The 22,080-nt window shown below is 33.0% G+C and overlaps 1 protein-coding gene across 1 annotated transcript; it reads left to right on the plus strand.

The window, feature by feature from the left end:
- The first annotated feature begins 15,456 nt into the window (after positions 1-15,456).
- LOC105117272 (uncharacterized) lies at positions 15,457-20,155 on the plus strand. The gene is made up of 9 exons (XM_011014882.1): positions 15,457-15,888; positions 15,992-16,207; positions 16,666-16,734; positions 17,214-17,345; positions 17,432-17,485; positions 17,566-17,610; positions 19,053-19,192; positions 19,652-19,777; positions 19,855-20,155. The coding sequence occupies exons 1-9, from the start codon at positions 15,571-15,573 to the stop codon at positions 19,901-19,903; spliced, it is 1,149 nt and encodes a 382-aa protein (XP_011013184.1). The 5' UTR covers positions 15,457-15,570; the 3' UTR covers positions 19,904-20,155.
- Positions 20,156-22,080: the final 1,925 nt, after the last annotated feature.

The following is a 22,080-nucleotide window of genomic DNA, read 5'->3' on the forward strand; positions in this document are numbered from 1 at the left end:
CTTTCTCATTTCTCATCTATAAAACCCTCTCTTCCTTCCTTTCATTTCTACTCAACCCATACATTCAACAAATACAGAAGTGTGTAGAAATGGCAAGTTCCTCAGGTCATCAAATAAGAAATATTTGTGTTTTCAGTGGATCTAGTCGTGGGAAAGAAAATGAGTTTTTAGAATCAGCAAATCATCTTGGTCAGGTGCTAGCTGAGAGAAAGATTCATTTAGTGTATGGGGGAGGCAGTCTTGGGTTAATGGGAGGTGTGTCAATAGCTGCATTTTTAAGAGGTAGTCAAGTTTTGGGGGTCGTCCCTGAAGCTTTGGCACAAGGGGACATCATTGGAAAAACAATTGGAGAGGAACTTCAGGTCTCCACAATGTCAGCTCGAATGAATGCAATGTTTAACCATGTTGATGCCTTCATTGCTTTACCAGGTGGTCAAGGCACATTGGAAGAGATCTTTCATATTTCCTCTTGGGCTCAACTGCACATTCACCATAAACCCATAGGTTTGTTAAATGTTAATTGTTGTCTTTTCTTGATCATGCTGTGGAACAGGAATTTCTAACATCTTCTGCACGACAAATCATAATCTCTGCTGCTACTGTTGAACAATTGATTGACCAACTACAATCTTTCATTCCTATGATTGATCCTTCCATGAGTCGCATAAATTGTTCATCTAAGGAAAGCCGTAAAAAGCTTAGATTGGATTTGAGCCTTCATTTGTGAATTTTTGTGTCTTTTGGTTTTATTATTATGTTTTGTTATTTCTTATTTTTGTTTTAGTATGTTTCAGGTTTGTCGGTGTTTGTTATTTCAGGTGATATCTTCTATACTCTATCTTTCTACCTTAAAACATTGACGACAATGTCTCGTTTTGGTTGGGGGGAGAGGGTAGTAGTTTATATAAAAAAAAAACTTTTGTTTTTCATTTCATAAAGCATGTGCATAATTGTTATTACTAGGATGACAAGGTAAAGGAGTTCTTTTGTTAAAGTGACTCTTGAGACGCATCTTAGTAACCATTCTTAACAAGGTCTATTATAATACTTCCTGAAATATTCAGATTTACAAACTCTCGTATTGTTACCACTTAATTCTGCTCATATACTTATTTAACATGTATTCTTAAACCTTAATTTACACACACACACTTTAACATATGATTGTGGGTTGCATATTGGATTATTACATTATTTATGTTCTTTTGTTAAAGGTAACAACTAAGGAAAAGGAATTGTATATAATTAAGAAAAAAAACATGAAAAAAAAAGAAAAGAAAAAATGATGATAATAAAAATGTAGATAAGTTTGGTTTCGTAGCCTCCCTAACCTAAGCAATTAAGCCCGAAGAGGTGTTTTAACACCTAATACCCTAAAGTCAACTGACTTGGGAGCTATTGGCCCAACGCTTGTTATATGGGTTGAGGAGAAAAGCTTAAGGAAATCAAGCATTGCACTATCTACATATCAGTATCTGCGACCCGAGTTACTAAGCTCGTAGGGGTGTCTGGGAGCCATTAGCTGAAAGCTCGTTACATGGGTTAAAGATGCATGATATTTTTAAATTATATGTATATATATTTTTAAAAAAAAAAGAAAAAAAAAGACAAAAATAATAATCCCAGCCCAAGGAAGTTAACCTTAAACATTAGGAAAAAAAAAATTTGTTTTCTTCCAAGAAAAGCCTCATAATTATATGTTGATACATTTAGCACAAAAGAAAGGTTTATTAATATCTTGTTAAGAGGTATTGAGCAGATATATAAATTTAATGAGAGTTTGTTTATTTGGATAGATTAATGAAAGTTAAATGATGAATACCTTGCTTTGTGGAATTTGCAAATTGTTTTTCTATTTTACGCTTTGATTACCAGGGACTAGTAATAAGCTGGTTGGGGGGTGTGATTAGTATTTAAAAGTGCATTTTTATCATGGTTTTATATCATCATTTTGCACTTGAAGTATCAATAACTCCTTAACCAAAGTATGTTTTATAATAATATATCTAATAATATAAGATACCTTTAATTTGTGGTAAATGTTCATTTTAAATGCAGGCTTATCACATAAATGAAAGGATTGATTGATGACTTTAAGAACTTAAATTGCAAGGATAAAGAGATGGCCAAACTTAGAAAAGAGATGTCGGTGCAATCCAAACTGAAACAGTGTTTGGTAATTGGGTCATATCTGGAGCTATATATCTCAGATTTAGTTCCAATTTATATGGATGGAAAGGTAAGACATAGGCCTACAACTTTCATATGGAGCCCAAGATCTAAAAAGGTCATTTTTAAGTCCAAATTGTAGCAACAACAAAGAAGTCTGAATCTGTCGTCTAGCCCGAGTATTTTTCATAACAAAAATAACAATAACTAAAATAAAGAAAAAAAATTCTTAAAGTAAAATGAAGTAGAGGAAACACATACCATTTAATTTAATGAAGATTAAACTAGAGATTACAAGCAAAACAAAAAAAAAATCTTGAAAAAAATGAGAAGAAAAAAATAAAAAATGAAAGGGGAATAATGGAGCAGATGAAAAAATAAACTGAATGGGCAGTCGTTGGGATTTACAGCGCAATTTTACCAATGGCTTCACCAATAGAAATTTAAAAAATATTATGTTAAATTATTTCATCGGTTATGTTTTGAAAATCCATCGGTAAATTTTGAATTTCACACCATCAGTTTTAATTGTCCTTCATATTTTTCATCGTCCGTCAGTAATTCCATCGGACAACTAACATGACCAGAAATGCATTTAATGCCCCATCCTTTGGAATTCGCACTTTTCGTTGGTGATGTTGCCGGTAATTTTAACCTGTCGACAACATATCGATATATTGGAATTCGTTTGCAACGTCGTTGGTGAATGTGTCATTTCTAGTAATCTTTTTATCTCTCTGTGAAAGGTCGACGGACGGTATTCCACTAGTAACATCATTGATGATTGTGGCATTTTCAATAAATATTTTTCAACTCTCTATGAAATACCGACAGATTGTTGTTCATCTACAAAGATGTTGGTGATTATGGCATTTGCAGTAAATATTTTTTCATCTCTTTGTGAAATACTGATGGACATGTGTTCGTTAGTATGGACGTTGGTAATAATGCATTATACAAGAAAGATGTTTGTATTGCCTATTTACCTTCCTATAAACACTTAAATGATAAATTATTCATCGCACAAAACAATAACAGCAGTTCTTAAACAATATAAATTTATAAAATAAATATTTCATGTTACAAAATATATCATCCATAATATATATTACATGAAAAAATGTTTTACACATGGCTTCATTCTGATAGTTAGTCAGAATTTTCTTTTTCTTTTTCGTCATTTGAATAGTCATCACCTTCATCACAATCTTCAATATAGATATCATCATCTTTATCGACATTTGCTTGTCCACTAGAGCATAAAATAACATTCAACTCCTCTACATCAACATCAACAAGACTATTATCAAAAACATAAAAATTTAAATTTTCTTCCAAGTCAATCAAAGGAGCAACTCGATATGGTTCAACGAACTCAATAACTTGAAAAACTTCATCCCGCACATTTATGTCTTTGTTATCATCCTAAACAACCTCAACACGGCCCTTGGGTTTCATTTATTAAAATGGAAAACCAATCAACTCTTGATAAATCATTTTTAAAGCAAAGGTTTTATGTTTAATAAACTTATTGACATTGCTTTGCAAAAACAAAAACACCGTTTACGTTGAAATCTAGCTTTTAAGTTGATTTTGACTAGACCATAGTGTGGATCAACTCTGATTCCTTTGTTAGTCATGTCATACCAATAATATTTGGATAAAAATACTCTATTCTGCTCGCTGTGATATTACAATTCGACAACCTCTTTTAATCTACCATAGTAGTCAACTTCTAACTCACTACTAATCGATCCCTTAACGCAAACACTATTATTATATGTCTTTTTTTATACCCATATTCTTCAATATGGAATACATATCCATTAATAAAATACCCATTGTAGCATTTCACTTTTCTTTCAGGACCCAGGCTTAGTGAAGACAATGACTTAGCACACTCATTCCCATTTGATAAACCAAGTATATAATGTACATCAATGAACAGTAAATGAGAATCTCATAATGACATGCATACAATAATTTTGCAAATGATAATAAGTTTGTGATAGTACTTATATGTGTTTTGTGATAGTACTTATTTTGTTTATTTATTTTTCTTTCTTTTATTATGTTTAGCTAAGTTTATTATGTCAAGGTAAAAAGGTTACACTAATGGTGTAAAGAATAAGTATAGTGTAAACTTAATATGGACTTTAATGTTTGATACTAATATGTTTTGTATTTATTATCTTGTTCACTCTTTAATACTTTGCTTGTTAAATAACTAATCTTGATTTATGTTGTATAACACTTGGTACAACAAATACTTGACACTTTCATAGCCCATACTGTATGGTATAACCGACACCTGAGCTATGAAAGGAACTTGATTTGTTGTTAATATAAGTTATAATCATGAATGCTTGGCGAGATTTACAAGTATTAGCATTAATCGGATAAGATGACTAATCTAATCATGTTAACAATCTATAATCTGATTGGAACCTCCTTTGTGTGTGGTTTCCAATTGAGTAATAAGAGTTTATACTATACTTGTTTGACATACCATTAGTGGAACCTCTAACCTTGACATTTGTTATTATCATTGTTTAATCCTTACATTAATATTCCATCTCAAAGTTCTCATCATCCTCTTCTTCTTCTCCTTCTTTTTCTTTATTATTATTATTGTTGTTGTTGTTGTTGTTACTATTATTATTATTCTTATTCTTATTCTTATTGTTATTGTATTATTATTATTTATAATTTGTACAATTAACCTCCATGTGGTTTAACCCCGGTATTGCCAAATTATTTATTACTTCGACACTCTTGCACTTGGGAGAAGACACAATTTTTTCATCATGTCAAGTTTTTGGCGTCGTTGCTGGGGAGGTAAGTTCTTGTATGAATTATAGTAGTTATTTTATTTTTTCTTTTCACTTTTCTTGTATATAACTTTGTTTCTTTTCTCTTGTTTCTTTTTCTTTTGTTTTCTTCTTCCTTTTATTCTATTCCTACACATGCATGAGAGTGTGGTCATGTACATCAAGTGGTAGACTTTGTAGGATATCCTCATCATTTTCAGAAAATATGGCCGAAGAAGATAATCAATCACTTCATAATGAGAATAATGAGAATAACCGTGCTAGAACACTTAGAGACCACATGAATCCCACAAGAACAAGTGCACCATCATGCATAGTTTTTCCTCCCGATGCATCTCATTTTAATTTTAAACCAGGTATTATTCAACTTTTACCTTCTTTTCATGGCTTAGAATTGGAAAATCCATACTTGCATTTAAGGGAATTTGAGGAGGTCTGCAACACATATAATAATTTAAATTGTAGCATGAACACCATCAGATTAAAGCTTTTTCCTTTTTCATTAAAAGATAAAGCTAAAACATGGCTACAAAATTTAAGACCAGGATCCATTCGTGCTTGGGATGAAATGCAACAACAATTTTTAAAGAAGTTTTTCCCATCTCATAGAACAAACTCTTTCAAGAGACAAATCACCACTTTCACTCAAAAACCAGGAGAAACATTTTACAAATGTTGGGATAGGTATCGAGACTTGCTTAGTACTTGCCCTCATCATGGTTTTGAAACATGGAGATTGGTTTCACATTTCTATGAAGGGTTAACACCTAAAGATAGGCAAATGGTTGAATTGATGTGCAATGGAACTTTTGAAGATAAAGACCCTGATGAAGCAATGGAGTACTTAGACTTGTTAGCTGAAAATGCTCAAAATTGGGACACCGCAGGTACTTATGAGGCACCGAGTAAAACTCAACCTCACACATCTAGTGGAGGCATGTACAACCTTAGGGAAGATCATGACCTTCAAGCCAAGTTTGCATCTTTAGCTAGAAAAGTCGAGGCACTAGAATTGAAAAAGAGTGGTCAATTAAAATCCGTTGAAAACATTGTGTGTCAAATCTGTGAAACAAATGAACACTCAACCAACGATTGTCCAACCTTGCCTTCTTTTAAAGAATGTCTCCATGAACAAGCCCATGCTTTAAACAGTTTCCAAAGGCCCAACCACAACCCATACTCCCAAACATACAACCCTGGTTGGAGAAATCACCCAAATTTCAATTGGAAGAGTGAGAACAACAATGCACAAACTTCACAACCACAGTTTCAAGCACACTATAATTTCCAAAATTATCATGGATATGCACCTCCTTATGCTCCACCTCCTACAAGAAATTTTGAGGAAACTTTGTATGCATTCATTGAAAAGCAAGAGACAATCAACACTCAACTTGCTCAAAGCATAACAGATTTTAAAGATACTCTTGCAAAATTCACATCTGCTCTCAATTTTCAAGAGCAAGGTAAGTTTCCATCTAAACCACAGCAAAATCTCAAGGAGCAATACAATGCAAATGCAAGTAGTTATGGAAGTCAACACATGGATCAAGTCAAATCAGTCACTACTCTACGCAGTGGTAAGGTTATTGAAAAACCCTCTCTTGAACCTTATGAGAAAGATGATGAGTCAATTTCTAAGGGAAAGGAAGGGGTTGAATCTGAAAATTGCAAAGAAACGACTGATTCTCCGCCAGCACTTCCATTTTCTCATGCCATGACCAATCAGGAAGAAATCGAGGATGAAAAAGGCATCGAAAAGGTTGATGCGAATCTTTTATCAAAAGTGACAACAGATTCGACACCCGACATCACACCAATCGATGATTACTTTCCTGATGAATCTCTACTTTCTCTTAATTCAATGCCTTGGTTTGCTAAAAATATCAATTTTCTTGCTTCAGGATTTTTGCCAACTCATTGGAGTATTGAAGACAAAAGAAAATTTTTGAGCAACGAGCAAAATTTTTATTGGGATGACCCTTACTTATTCAATTATTGTCCTGATCAAATATTTCAAAAATGCATTCTCGACAATGAGGTAAGTAATTTCATTAAATTTTGTTACTAATTAAAAGAGCCTTACTTGATTTTGGAGCTAGTGTGAATTTACTTCCATATTTAGTTTTTCAGAGTCTTAATCTAGGTGAGTTAAAACCAACTTCTATAAGTCTTTTACTTGCCGATAGATATGTAAAAGTGCCTAGAGGAATAGTCGAAGATGTGTTAGTACAAGTCAAATTCATTTATCCTGTGAATTTTATTATTTTGGACACACAACCTGTTGAAGTATGTAATTCATTTCCTGTTATTTTAGGACGTTCGTTTCTTGCAACTTCTAAGGCATTGATTAATTGTAGGAATGGACTGATGAAGCTATCATTTGAAAACATGACATTGAAGATGAATATTTTTAACATTTGTAAGCAACTTGGAGATGATAATGATTTACAAGAAGTAGATCATATTGATGAATTAGTTTATGATCAACTTGAATCTACTTTAAGTAAAAATGAGTTGGATGAATTTGAAGATTTGCAAATAATTTATTCTAAGGAAGAAATCACGAATGAAAAACACACCAAAAATATTGATGCGGATCTTTTGTCAAAAATGACAACAAATTTGACACTAACATCACACCAATCAATGATTATTTTCCAAACAAATCCTTAGTTTCTCTTAGTCCAATGCCTTGGTATGATAAAAATATCAATTTACTTGCTTTAGGAGATTTGCTAGCTGATTAGAGTACCCAAAACAAAGAAAAGTTTTTGAACGAAGTGAAGAACTTTTATTGCGATGACACTAACTTATTCAAATATTGTCCTGATCAAATATTTCAAAGATTCATTCCCGATAATGAGGTAAGTAGTGTCATTAAACTCTGTCATTCTAAAGCATGTGGAAGTTATTTCTCGTCAAAAAAGACAGCTATAAAAATCTTTCAAAATAGATTTTATTGGCCTACCATGTTCAAGGACACGTATGCATTCTGCAAAACTTGTGAAAATTGTTAAAAAGTTAACAATAGTCAAAAAGTTTTGTTTTATAATTATCAACTCTATTCATTCCATATAGAGCTAAGATCAAGATAGAGTAATCTTTATGGGGCCTGTGATATTGAGAATTAAATGAATGACAATGTTTTTAAGGAAAATAGACATCGTTTGAAAGCTTACTTTGATAATTTTCCTAGTAAAAATGAATCAACTGGTTTGAATGATCTTATAGATAAAGGTTGATTATTTTGTTTTTCTTATATTGCTTTTGTGTTTTTTTTAGTGATTTTTTGCTAGTTTCTCTCACCCCGGTCAAATGACGAACAATGATACTCCGTGACTTAAGTCGGTTCTTTCAGTTTTCCATAATAACTGATATCTGTGTATATATTTGTGCAATTCTTTAAATCTCTCTTCCAATTCTCATTTGATAATGGACACTAATCTTGAAAAATTAAAAAAGTATTTTCCTGCTCTGCCTTAGAATGCGATTACAAAAATTTACCGTACTAGATGTGCAAGATTGAGGTTGTTAATAAATCATGGAATTCCTGAAAATATTCGTTGGTTGATTAAAGAAAAGCTCTGATTATCAGGTGAGTCCTCTAATTCCTTCATTTCACACATGCCTAGAATAGGTAAAAACACTTTTGCAAAGAAACGTCGTGCAAAATGACTGAAAGTTTGTCATAGATGTGCCACATGGACTTGTAATGCATAATGTCGTTCTTTAGGAATGGTATCTATAAACCGTGAAGATAAAATACAATTCATTAAGGATGGCCTGAGTAATGAGTCTTTAAATAATCTTCTATTGACTCTTAAGACGCATCCTAGTGGAGATGTGCATCGTGCAATTCATGATTTATGGCCATTATTTCATAAAAAACATGCTCGACTTAGTCTTGGGAATCTGACTAAAAAAGACCCTGTTTGCTAGTTTTTAAGAAAACTGGATGTGAAGCCTATCCCCGACCCATAGAGGGCGTTTAAGTCGTTCTTGGATGTAAAACCAAGGAAAGATGTGAGCCACAATTACAACTACCTGTACAATTCATTAAGGATGGCCTGAGTAATGAGTCTTTAAATAATCTTCTATTGACTCTTGAGACGTATCCTAGTGGAGATGTGCATCGTGCAATTCATGATTTATGGCCATTATTTCATAAAAAACATGCTCGAATTAGTATTGGGAATCTGACTAAAAAAGACCATGTTTGCTAGTTTTTAAGAAAACTGGATGTGAAGCCTATCCCCGACCCATAGAGGGCGTTTAAGCCGTTCTTGGATGTAAAACCAAGGAAAGATGTGAGCCACAATTACAACTACCTGTACATACATATATTTTTTTAAAAGTAAATAAATTAAATAAAGAGAGAGTGTGTGTGAGACTCCAGCTGGCCTACATATAGGTGGTATGATTGCCTTTCTAATTTCTCATCTATAAAATCCTCTCTTCCTTCCTTTCATTTCTACTCAACCTATGCATTCAAAAAATATAGAAGTGCATAGAAATGGCAAGTTCCTCAGGTCATCATATAAGAAATATTTGTATTTTCGGTGGATTTAGTCCTAGGAAAGAAAAAGAGTTTTTAGAATTAGCAAATCATCTTGGTCAGGTGCTAGCTGAGAGAAAGATTCATTTAGTGTATCGGAGAGGCAGTCTTGGGTTAATGAGAGGTGTGTCAATAGCTGTATTTTTAGGAGGTAGTCAAGTTTTAGGGGTCGTCCCCGAAGCTTTGGCACAAGGGGACATTATTGGAAAAACAATTGGAGAGGAACTACAGGTCTCCACAATGTCGGCTCAAATGAATGCAATGTTTAACCATGTTGATGCCTTCATTGCTTTACCAGGTGGTCTAGGCATATTAGAAGAGATCTTCCATATTTCCTCTTGGGCCCAATTGCATATTCACCATAAATTCATAGGTTTGTTAAATGTTAATGCTTATTATGATAAGTTGTTGTCTTTTCTTGATCATGTTGTGGAACAGAAATTTCTAACATCTTCTACACGACAAATCATAATCTCTATTGCTACTGCTGAATAATTGATTGACCAACTATAATATTTCATTCCTGTAATTGATCCCTCTATGAGTCGCATAAATTGGTCATCTAAGGAAAACCGTAAAAAGCTTAGATTATATTTGAGCCTTCATTTGTGAATCTTTGTGTCTTTTGGTTTTATTATTGTGTTTTGTTGTTTCTTATATTTGTTTCAGTGTGTTTCAAGTTTGTCAGTGTTTGTTATTTCAGGTGATATCTTCTATACTCTATCTTTCTACCTTAGAACATTAAGGACAATGTCTTGTTTTGGTTGGGGGTAAAGGGTAGTAGCAAAAAAAAAACTGTGTTTTCTATTTCATAAAGCATGTGCAAAACTATTATTATTATGATGGCAGAGTAAAAGAGATCGTTCTATGACTCTTGATACGCATCTTAGTAACCATTCGTAACAAGGTCTATCATAATGCTTCTTGAAATATTCAGCTTTACAAACTCTCGCATTGTTATCACTTAATCCTGCTCATATACTTATTTAACATATATTCTTAAACCTTAATTTATACACACACACTTTAAACATATGATTATAGGTTGCATATTGGATTATTACATTATTTGTGTTCTTTTGTTAAAGGCAACAACTAAGGGAAATGGATAGTATATAATAAAAAAACAAAAACAAAAAAAAATGATGATAATAAAAATATAGATAAGTTTGGTTTCATAACCTCCTTAACCAAAGCAATTAAGCCTGAAGGGGTGTTTTAACACCTAATACCCTAAAGTCAACTGACATAGGAACTATTGGTCCAACACTTGTTACATGGGTTGAGGAGAAAAGCTTAAGGGAATCAAACATTGCACTATCTACATATCAGTATCTGTGACCCGAGTTACTAAGCTCATAGGGGTGTTTCAACACCTAATGCCCTAAGACCAACTGGTCTGGGAGTCATTAGCCGAAAGCTCGTTACATGGGTTAAAGATGCATGGTGTTTTAAGTTATATGTATATATATATTTAAAAAAAATAATAATAATAATAATCTCAACCCAAGGAAGTTAACCTTAAACATTTAAATAAAATTTTTTGTTTTCTTCCAAGAAAAGCCCCATAATTATGTGTTGATATATTGAGCACAAAATAAAGGTTTATTAATATCTTGTTAAGAGGTATTAAGCAGATACATAAATTTAATGAGAGTTTGTTTATCTAGATAGATTAATGGATGTTGAATGATGAATACCTTGCTTTATGGAATTTGCAAATTGTTTTTCTATTTTAACGCTTTGATGACTAGAGACTAGTAATGAGCTGGTTGGGGGGTGTGATTAGTACTTAAAAGTGCATTTTTATCAAGGTTTTATATCATTATTTTGCACTCGAAGTATCAATAACTCCTTAACTAAAACATGTTTTATAATAATATATCTAATAATATAAGATACTTTAATTTATGGTAAATATTCATTTTAAATGCAGGCTTATCACATAAATGAAAGGATTGATTGATGAATTTAAGAACTAAAATTGAAAGGACAAAGAGATGACCAAACTTAGAAAAGAGATACCGGTGCAATCCAAATTGGAACACTGTTCGGTAATTGGATTATATCTGAAGTTGTAGATCTTAGATTTAGGTGTACTTTATATGGATGGAAAGTTAAGGTATAGGCCTACAACTTTTATATGGAGTCCAAGATCTAAAAAGGTCATTTTCAAGTCTAAATTGTAGCAATAATAAAGAAGTCCAAATCTGTCTTCCAGCCCGAGCACTGTTCAGTGTTTGGCCCATATCTGGAGTTTTAGAAGTCCAAATGATCTGAATTTTTTACACAAGAAAGCTGAGACAATTTTCTATAACTTTCATGTTTTAAGTGGCTCTAATTTTGAAATTATCAATGATGTTTTGGGTAGACAAGAGAAGATAAGGATTGTCACCAAGTCAAGAGTTGGCTACCCACTCATCAATTAGTCATCAAATCAATAGTTCCCAATTTTGGCCTATAAAAGGAGGCATTTGCCATGCATTTAGGCATCTTGGTTTCCAGATCAAGATCATGCTCTTGCTTTCTCTCTTTGTATTTTTTGTAATGTTTATGCTTTGCTTTCATTAATATCAAGTTTATACCTTTCATTTCCTTTCCTTTACTTAGTTAACTCTTATCTTATTTATGTTTTTATTTTGTTTATTTATTTTTCTTTCTTTTATTATGTTTAGCTAAGTTTATTATGTCAAGGTGAAAAGGTTACACTAATGGTGTAAAGAATAAGTATAGTGTAAACTTAATATGGACTTTAATGTTTGATACTAATATGTTTTGTATTTGTTATCTTGTTCACTCTTTAATACTTTATTTGTTAAATAACTAATCTTGATTTATGTTGTATAACACTTAGTACAACAAATGCTTGGCACTTTCATAGCCCATACTGTATGGTATAACCGACACCTGAGCTATGAAAGGAACTTGATTTGTTATTAACATAAGTTATAATCATGAATATTTGACGAGATTTACAAGTATTAGCATTAATTGAATAAGATGACTAATATAATCATGTTAACAATCTATAATCAGATTGGAACCTCCTTTGTGTGTGGTTTTTAATTGAGTAATAAGAGTTTATACTATACTTGTTTGACATACCATTAGTGGAACTTCTAACCTTAACATTGGTTATTCTCATTGTTTTATCCTTACATTAATATTCCATCTCAAAGTTCTCATCATCATCTTCTTCTTCTCCTTTTTTTTCTTTATTGTTGTTGTTGTTGTTATTGTTGTTGTTGTTATTGTATTATTGTTATTTATAATTTGTACAATTAACCTCCTTGTGGTTCAACCTCGGTCTTGCCGGATTATTTATTACTTTGGCACTCCTACACTTGGGAGAAAACATCAATCTTTTTATCATGTCATCATGCACTTGGTCAGCTCAGCATTTTCAAGGTAGTATAACATGTAGAAGTTAGAGCACATGTCAATTTTCTGGTATCCTAAACCAAGGGGTTTCATCATAGACTTTGCAGCTAAAAGTTCTCTTTCAGCCTGTTCCCTTCAAGTAAAATGATTCTAACCTATTCAATAATTTTGTCATACCCAGCCTCACTCAACCTGTGATCTGACTTGATGGTGAACACCTGTGCTGCAATTGATAATTTACTGTGGTTCGTGCAGCCATCTCATAATAATTCGTCAAAATCTTTTAATAAATCAAAAAACCTAGCTATATATGTATTAAGTTCTTCTTCTATGATTAGAGATTGAATAACATTATCTTAAGTTATTCTCATTGCATCCATAACCATATTCCTATAAGGATTAATGTTGTCATTTGTCATTTTATGCACATTGCTAGCACTAGAAGTTAACCTAACCACCCTTTCTCTCATGCTCTTATTACGAACAAATACTTTTTCGTGTGCATATCAACACTGATAATTCTCTATAAACCCTTTGTGTAGAAGATACATCATTACAACATTTGGATGCAAATACTTTTTATTTTGACACTTCCTGCATGGACACTTAATACTACCTCTAGTAAAATTTCTAGGAATAGATGTTGCGAAATTAATAAAACCTTAAACCTTATTACAATAATCAATCTTCCACAATCCTTGAGGTAAATCTCGATACATCCATGACTTCTATTAAACCTCTATAAAATTATGATGACAACATATATTAATTAACTATATTAGGTAAATAAATTTACATCGCAAAAATATTGGTTTACCTAGAGATTATCCAATAAACTCATTACAACTTCTTATCAATATTAAATATTGATTATCAATTATCAACGTTCATACAAATCAATATATATAAATTTATGGAAATTAAAACTCCGCAATACCATTGATAAAAATTAAAACGGACTTGTTATACAACCTATTAATTATTTCAAAACAACACATGTAATTGGGCAATTCAATAAAGTTTCAACAATTTACAAACAAATATAATTTTATAAAATCTAAAACAAACCATAACAAGTACAAAATTATGCATTCATATACTACAAGTTTGTTTGAGAAATAACAATAAAACATATATTTATACTAACAAAATTTAAATGTTAAAATTTAAAAAGATAAATCACTTACAAAAACTGATAAATTCATTGGTAAATCAGAACATGGATGTTGTGACCACAAAACTTTAAGAAATATGACTTATGCTGAGAAGAGGGAGATTTTTTTTGGGCTGGTTGTTTGCATAGAAGAGAGTTAGGATGGGGAAGAAGGAGAAATAGAAGAGTAGAGAGTCGGAAAAGTGGTCATATATTAACTTTTATCGATAGAATCACCGACGGACTATTCTATCAATGATTCCGTTAGCCATTCTGATGGTGAATCCAACATGTCACTGTATAGAGATCTTGATTTGAATCCTTTGGTTATTCCATCAGTAATCTTGATGGTGAATCGGTCATGTCACTGTACGGAGCTACCGGTTTGAATCCCTCGATGATTCCATCAGTAAAATCACCCGTAAAAAACTTTCATGTAAGTGAACCGTCCTTTTTTTAATTTTGATTATTGTGTCTATAATTCTGTCATTATATACTGACTGAAGTAATCCATCGGTATATACCGAATGAAGTACAGATGGAAAATATTTCGTCAGTAATTATGATTGCAAATTACTAATAGAATTATTCCATTGGTAATGTCGTTGATATTGAGCAAATTTTTAGTAGTGACATAAGATTCCTAGTTTTGCAACTTATCAAAAATTAAACACAACACAAAATTAATTGAAATAACTAATTCGTAATTAATTTAACTTATTTTCATATTCAACTATATCAAATCAACTTTTATTAATAATATTCATAACTAATTTATCATTAGTTTAATAAATTTTAAATTTATCTTAAATTCTAAATTCATCATAAACAATTATTTAATTTCAATTAAACTAAACACAAATTTGTAGTAATATAGTCTATCTAACTTGTTTGTAGGACTAAAAAAAGATTGGGGCTGTGGTAGCAATAACAATTTTAAACAAAAAAAACATCCAATTATACTTAAAGACTAGGATTGATTGATTTTTTTGGTGTTTTAAGAGTAAAAAACCAAGTGTTTCGTGAGTTTTTTAAAAAAGTTAAGGGTCAAGTATATTGGTTCGGTGAAAAAAGAAATTGTTTTGTGTTATGTATTTTTTGATCCCGAGACACATAAGTTACAGGATATGTCATGTTCCAGAATAATAATATTTAAATATATTGTATTTTTAAAATGCAATAATATAAAAATATGTTATTTTTCTAATTTTTTTCAAATATTATTATATTCCAGTCTTTTTAACTTAGTGTGCTATTGTTTTCTTAAAAAATATCAATTTAAAAATAATAAAAATACATAATTGTGGAGGAGCGTGTCATACAGTGACATGGAAGACTGCATGAATATTGAATGGTTTTGTTTTCATTTGTGGAGTCATCGCGCCAGCCCGGATCTAAAACACTTTCTCAACCACCAAACTCTAACAGTCTGATCCTTCTTACCTCCACTGTCCTAAAATAACACAAACTCTCTTCAAATGGCGCTTGCCACCTTCTCTACACGCGCCTTTTCTCTTCAGTCACCGAACTACCACCATCAATATCACAGCAACAACTTTGCCACAATCTCTCTCTGTGTTCCCATCCCAACTTATAAACCGTCTGCTGCTCCTCTTTCCTGGACCACAACTACTTCTCGTTTTAGAAGATTTCGAACAACCATCGCTCTCTCCTCTGGTGGAGGAGACGATGGCGTAGGTGGTGGTGGGATTTCTGGTGGTGGAGGTGGTGGGAATGATGATGGTGGTGATGCTGGATCCCGCAACAAGAATGAGGCCATTCTTGCAATGGCAGAGGTACGTACACATTTACAATACAAATATATAGATCGATGTATTTGTGATATGATTTGGTTTGTTGTTTTGAGTTTGATGATTTGCAGTTGGTGATCATTATTAGGTGGGGAGGTCGTTGGAGAGCTTGCCAAAGGACTTGGCTGCGGCAATTGAGGCGGGGAGGGTGCCAGGGTCGATTGTTAGAAGGTACTTTGAACTGGAGAAATCAGCAGTGTTTAGGTGGTTGCTTCAATTTGGAGGGTTTAAAGAAAGGTTGCTTGCTGATGATTTGTTCTTGACTAAAGTAGCCATCGAGTGTGGTGTTGGGATCTTTACCAAGGTTTGTACATCTAAATATGTCAGAGTTCATTATCAACTACTAGAACTGTGTTTATTCATTTTCTTTAATACTGTACTATTGGCAAGAAAGAATGGAAGTTGCTTGTGAGGGGCTGGTTGAAATTTCAATGGCTGGTGAGATCAATTAGATTGGTTGTTGCATGTGTAACTAGCAAGTCAACTAGAGTGGGGCTGACCTTTTTTTCTTCTTAGGAATATCTGATCATCTGATGATTTGTCACGATTCTCAGAACATTTAATTTACGTGACATTCTTACCGCAAAATATTAAGATTATCAAACAGTTGTGCTCATTGGCTCTATAAACATGCCTCCTGGATTTGTGGGGATTTTTTTTTTTTTAATTTTTAACCAAGGCTGTTCACGTTCCAAATTGGCATTGGAGCTCTATCTGTAAAGCATCGTTAGATAATCTTTCGCAATTTTTCTTGCTCTTCAGACCGCTGCAGAGCTGGAACGGCGCAGAGAAAAGTTCACCAAGGAGCTGGATTTTGTTTTTGCCGATGTGGTATGGCTGTCTGTAATTTTCTCATGTACCATAAAACTTTTATCAGTGGAAGTTCAAAATGAGTGCTGGCTACCCTTTTGAGCTTGTACCGAGGGACTAACACTATCCCATTTAAAATTAAGTGGAAAACTGTCCAGGAATCTTGAACTCTAGGGTCTCATATGAAAAGAAGTGCCAGTGATCCTAATTTTCGTGGAGCTGCTTCCAAACGATTTAATTTTTTGGTCAACTTAATACTGAGTGCATAGAGGACATATTTAATGTTATGTCGGAATTGAGCTAATCATGGTTGAAATCCTTTAGCCTGGCTCGGCCTTTTTGCATGTAGACAGAGCCAGCCATGCTTGGATAGGCTTTATTTCTTCAAGTGAACTAAGAAAAGTTGCACTTCTTTATTCTACAGTGAAGACATGCACAATCTATTCCTGTTCTTCTGTTACAATTTATTATATCTTTACTCAATATGGTTCCTGTTTTAGGTAATGGCCATAATAGCAGATTTTATGCTCGTTTGGCTTCCTGCTCCTACTGTTTCTCTTCGACCACCTCTTGCACTCAGTGCTGGTCCAGTTTCTAAGTTCTTCTACAGTTGTCCTGATAATGCATTCCAGGTTAATAATTATTTTAGTCTGCAAGTTGTTGTTGGTACTGTTAAAGCTTGTTCACCAATTGTGAACTTGCAAAATCCTGCTTGCAGGTGGCTTTGGCTGGAACATCTTATTCATTTTTACAGAGAATAGGCGCTATACTGGTATGTACCAGATCATCTAGACAAACCAAGTCTTTTTTATGGAAATTTCAAATTTTCTATCATGTTAATTTGTTTTGCAGCGTAACGGAGCCAAGCTATTTGCAGTCGGTACCAGTGCATCTCTAGTAAGTTATCACCTTACAGAGTCTGAATTTGATATGGTTCCTAGACATTGTAGTTGTGGTGAATGGAAGTTGGATATTTTTTTAGTGCTATTGGAGAGCGTTGTGTCTTATCGTCGACCAGGAGGCAGGAAGAAATCTTCCTTTATTTGTCAAACTTTAATTTAAAATTCCAGCGGAAGAAATAGCCACTCCTTTTCTTTTCCCTGCTATTTTTAAGTGATCATTTCTTTTTATTTGTGCCATGCTGAAGATATGTTCGTGCTGTGTTCATTTTCCCATTTCATGTCTTTATAGTTTGACTCTTTGAGTACCGAAGATGATGGAGATCCTGCATTGCCAGCATCATTACACATTCAAATTCATAATTAGATAGGCAAAATGTTCAAAGTTTGAGATTGGTGACAGGAACATCGTAATGAACTTTGAGACGAGTGTCCCTGCAAACAGTTTCAGATTTGATTTGATGCAATTTCATTGGGTTAATTATTGCAATTCCTCTAAGATTAAAGATTGTACTCATGAGAACTACCCAGATGATAGAACCAGTGTTGGTATATTCTGATGTCAAGGTAGCAGTAGCACTCGATAAGCTCATGAGCATATGTATCTACAAAATGCTTCTTGAACGGAAATCATCGATTGAGACAACAGATCAGTTAATTAAAAAGAGATCAACTCAAGCAAAGAATATTATGGTCTATGTGTGTGATACATGTTGGTTTAGCACTTTTTTGAATGCATAGAGCTTTGCTAGTGCAGTTCATAATTATTTGCTTGATTGAATTGAGAAACTCTCAAGCAATATGAATTCCTTGGGATTTTCTTGCTAATGGGGGTTTTACTTCTAAGCACACGTGCATTTATCTATGAATATATTCATGTATTGCATGCGTTGACGACATTTTTACTTTCCTCTGCATGGGGGAAACCTATTGCTTTGTCCTTCCGAAAGAAGGATCTTGCTTTGTGGTGGGAGAATCTTATTCTAATTTCTCTACTGACACACCTGTAGGACAAACTAGTTGGCCTTGGCTATGCTCTTCTCATTTGTTGTGAAGACACCCTATATTTTCTTCTCTTCATAATCTTGATCTGAATATATGTTTGTACAAGTGTGTTGTTCTTCCAGAATCTCCATTTTTCTTGACTGATGGCAACTGAGCTGCATTCTAGTTTTTTTGAGAAATTAATTGAACTCAAATGATCTGGTTAAGTGCAAGAATTTCCATAAATTCCCCCACCCCCCAAAAAAAATTCAGTCGAATTCTGTAGAACGTATCAAACAATGCTCAAAATAGGTTTTTATGAATTAGTTTCCTTGATAAATTTGTTTTGATAATTATCAGTAGATTTATGTATGATTTGCATATCAAGTTATTGTTGTGAGATTGGAGCATCAATTTTGTTCTGGTTGCATTGGACTGATAGCAGCCTCTTTACAGGTTGGTGTAGGTATAACAAATGCGTTGATTAATGCACGAAAGGCTTTTGATAAATCTTTTGCTGGAGAAGCAGAGGACATGCCTATATTGTCAACCAGTGTTGCCTATGGTGTGTATATGGCAGTTTCCAGCAACCTAAGGTAATCCTTGGCATTTATGTTCTAATTCTCTTACAATGCCTTAACCTGCTAATAATGATACGAATCAACATCTTTAAACTTCAAGAATCTTAATTTGGACAAAAGAAAAGATATGCAGCTATGAAATGTAAGTTTGCTGTTGCTTGTATAGTATAACTTTAAGCCCACACACAATGAAAAGAAAAGGTTGTGCGCGCATGCTCTAAGGTAACTGGGCTTCATCAACTTAATTTAGATGAGGGTGCTCCAAATACAATTTTGAATCTTATGACTAGAATAGGAGAGCAAGACTTAATCCAGTATCTTTCCTATAACCACGAATGTTTTAGCCATCAATCTCTGTCAACTTGTCAGTAACTGGGCACCAAATGTCTGTGTGTAAAGCAGTCTCTTTTCTGAATGGAGTTGCCAGCCCGCCATCATGAAACGTTAACAACAATCGCATTCTTTGTTTAACAGGTATCAGATCCTTGCTGGAGTTATTGAACAGCGACTTTTGGAGCCTATGCTACACCAGCAAAAGGTTATATTGAGTGCAATCTGCTTTGTCGTTCGAACTGGCAACACATTCCTGGGGTCATTGATGTAAGATATTATAAACTCTCTCCTGTCCATTTCGTGGTTTCCTCATATGGTAAAGGATTGTGAGTATTCTATTGCAGGTGGGTGGACTATGCACGTTGGGTTGGAATCCAAAAGATACGAGAGTAGAGTTCAGGGGTGGTAAATTTGGTTGTGACCCTTTAATGGATGACTACGATGACTTGATGGATATTAGACAATGAGGGTGAATCCATTTGATTACCTTTTGTTTTGAATATTTATGTAAAAGAGTTTGACAAATGGGGGTAATGGCTGAAAGTCTCCTTGCAATGTTAAGGAGAAGTCTATCCATTATATACAATAATGATGGTTATGTGATCCTATATAATAGGAAAGATTAGAATATAAATAATCAAGTAATATTCTATAGCTATAGATGTTAGAAAATAATATAAATCATATCCTAGAATATCATCTAACAGTTTAAGTTATTGGGTTGAAATGGTTCTTTGATATGGTATTAGAGTCTTAATGACCAAGCGGTTACGAGTTCGAATATCACCATCACCATTTATTTAATAAAAATTAAACACAAGGTAATATAGGTTTGTGCAAGTTTCGAGCCTAAAAGAACTTTCACTTGAGGGGATGTGAGAATAATATATATCATATTAAATGTAATCATTTGATTCTCCCTTGTCACCCCTTAACAAGGTGAGCGTAGTAGAAGGGATAACAAGGCTTGGTGATGCTTTTGGTTAGCATATCAACGAGTTGCAATTGTGAAGAAGCTCATGTATAAAGTGATAGTTAATTGTAATATATTTGGATCAAGGAAGTGATAGTTAATTGCAATATGTTTGGATCGAGGACGAGTAGCTAGAGTAGCTGGATTGATTCCTATAAAAATTACACTTTGATTGTCACAAAGAATTCTAAGTGAGGCTGAAAGTGTAACGAAGGTCCGAAGTAGTTGAACATGCCATGCAATATCAGCAGTGGCAATAACCAACGAGTGATAGCAACAACCAAGGAGTGATATTAGGCTTCTACAATTAATAAGAGAAGTTGTTTTGTTTCTTAAAGGACTAAGAAATTAAATTGGTGTAAAAGAAGATAGCATAACTGGTAGTAGAACGATGTGTATCAGGACCACTAGCCTAATCCACATTAAAATATACAATAAGATCATGAGTAAACTATTTATGAAGTTATAGTCCATGATAAACGATGTCTTTAACATGGCATAAAATATGTTTAAGAGCGCGAAAATGATTCTTAATTGGAGCGTGCATAAATTGACAAATAAAAAATTAACCAAATAGGATAAATCTGACTTGTTGATGGTCAAGTATTGAAGAGCACTATCTAGTTAGTGAAACAAAGTAAGGTCAGAGAACAACTTACCTTCGACTGATAGATGCTAACCTACTACAAAGGGTGTAAAAATAGGTTTGACATCAGTCATAGAAGCTCGCAGCAAGAGATCAAGAGCATACTTCGTTTGATTAAAAAATAGACCCTTCTTAATAGTTTGAAACTCAACACGAAGAAAATAATGAAAATCACCTAATTTTTTCATGAAAAAATATTTGGAAAGCTGAGTAATAAAAGTATGAATCATAAAAGGATTATTGTGAGTAAGGACCATGTCATCATCATATAGAAAAATAAGTAAACAATCTCAAGCATAAAGTGATAAATAAACAATAAAGAATCATCTTGACTAAAAAAAAATCAAGTGTAAACAATATTTTAGGTTTGTCTTTTGTATTTTAAATTTTGAAATTAGTATAATCATTTTGATGTCTTTGAAAACAAAACCAACATAATTCTTATAAGGTTTTTTTTTTCATTTCACACTGGTTTTATTGTAAATTTCAAGAAAACTCAGAGGCATTGTTGTAAATTATGTTTATAAAATATATTTTTTAAAAAAAGGTTGTTAACGTATTCGAATGTGGACAACCCCCACGTCATTTGGGTAAAGCACGTAGGGCTGTTCAGCCACTAAATTATTAATTGAATCAATAACTCGAGTTTTTGGCTTTTTTTTCTTTGACATTTTTATATATATATACATTGAAAATTTTCATTCTACCCATGGAGTATCTAGTTATTATATTGAAAACTAAAAATTGAAAGTCAGTTTAACAACAATTTCAATATATATGTTTCATTGTTTTAAATAAAATATATGTTTTAGGGCCCGTTTGTTTGCTGGAAAGTAGTTTTTTTTTAAAGTGAATTACATGAAAGTGAATTATTTTCTGATGTTTGAAAGTGTAATGAAAAATAAGTTGAAAAATATTTTTTACTGTTTGGTTATATCATGAAAAATAAGT

The sequence above is a fragment of the Populus euphratica genome, unplaced genomic scaffold (assembly GCF_000495115.2).
Source record: "Populus euphratica unplaced genomic scaffold, PopEup_1.0 scaffold1265.1, whole genome shotgun sequence".
Classification (NCBI taxonomy): Eukaryota; Viridiplantae; Streptophyta; class Magnoliopsida; order Malpighiales; family Salicaceae; genus Populus; species Populus euphratica.

What these genes read in the sequence shown, in the direction of transcription:
- LOC105117272 (XM_011014882.1), top strand. Translation starts at nt 15,571, where the DNA reads ATGGCGCTTGCCACCTTCTCTACACGCGCCTTTTCTCTTCAGTCACCG. An exon ending in ATTTTGTTTTTGCCGATGTG is followed by an intron (nt 16,735 to 17,213) that starts GTATGGCTGTCT and finishes TTCCTGTTTTAG; the next exon opens with GTAATGGCCATAATAGCAGA. An exon ending in TCGGTACCAGTGCATCTCTA is followed by an intron (nt 17,611 to 19,052) that starts GTAAGTTATCAC and finishes GCCTCTTTACAG; the next exon opens with GTTGGTGTAGGTATAACAAA.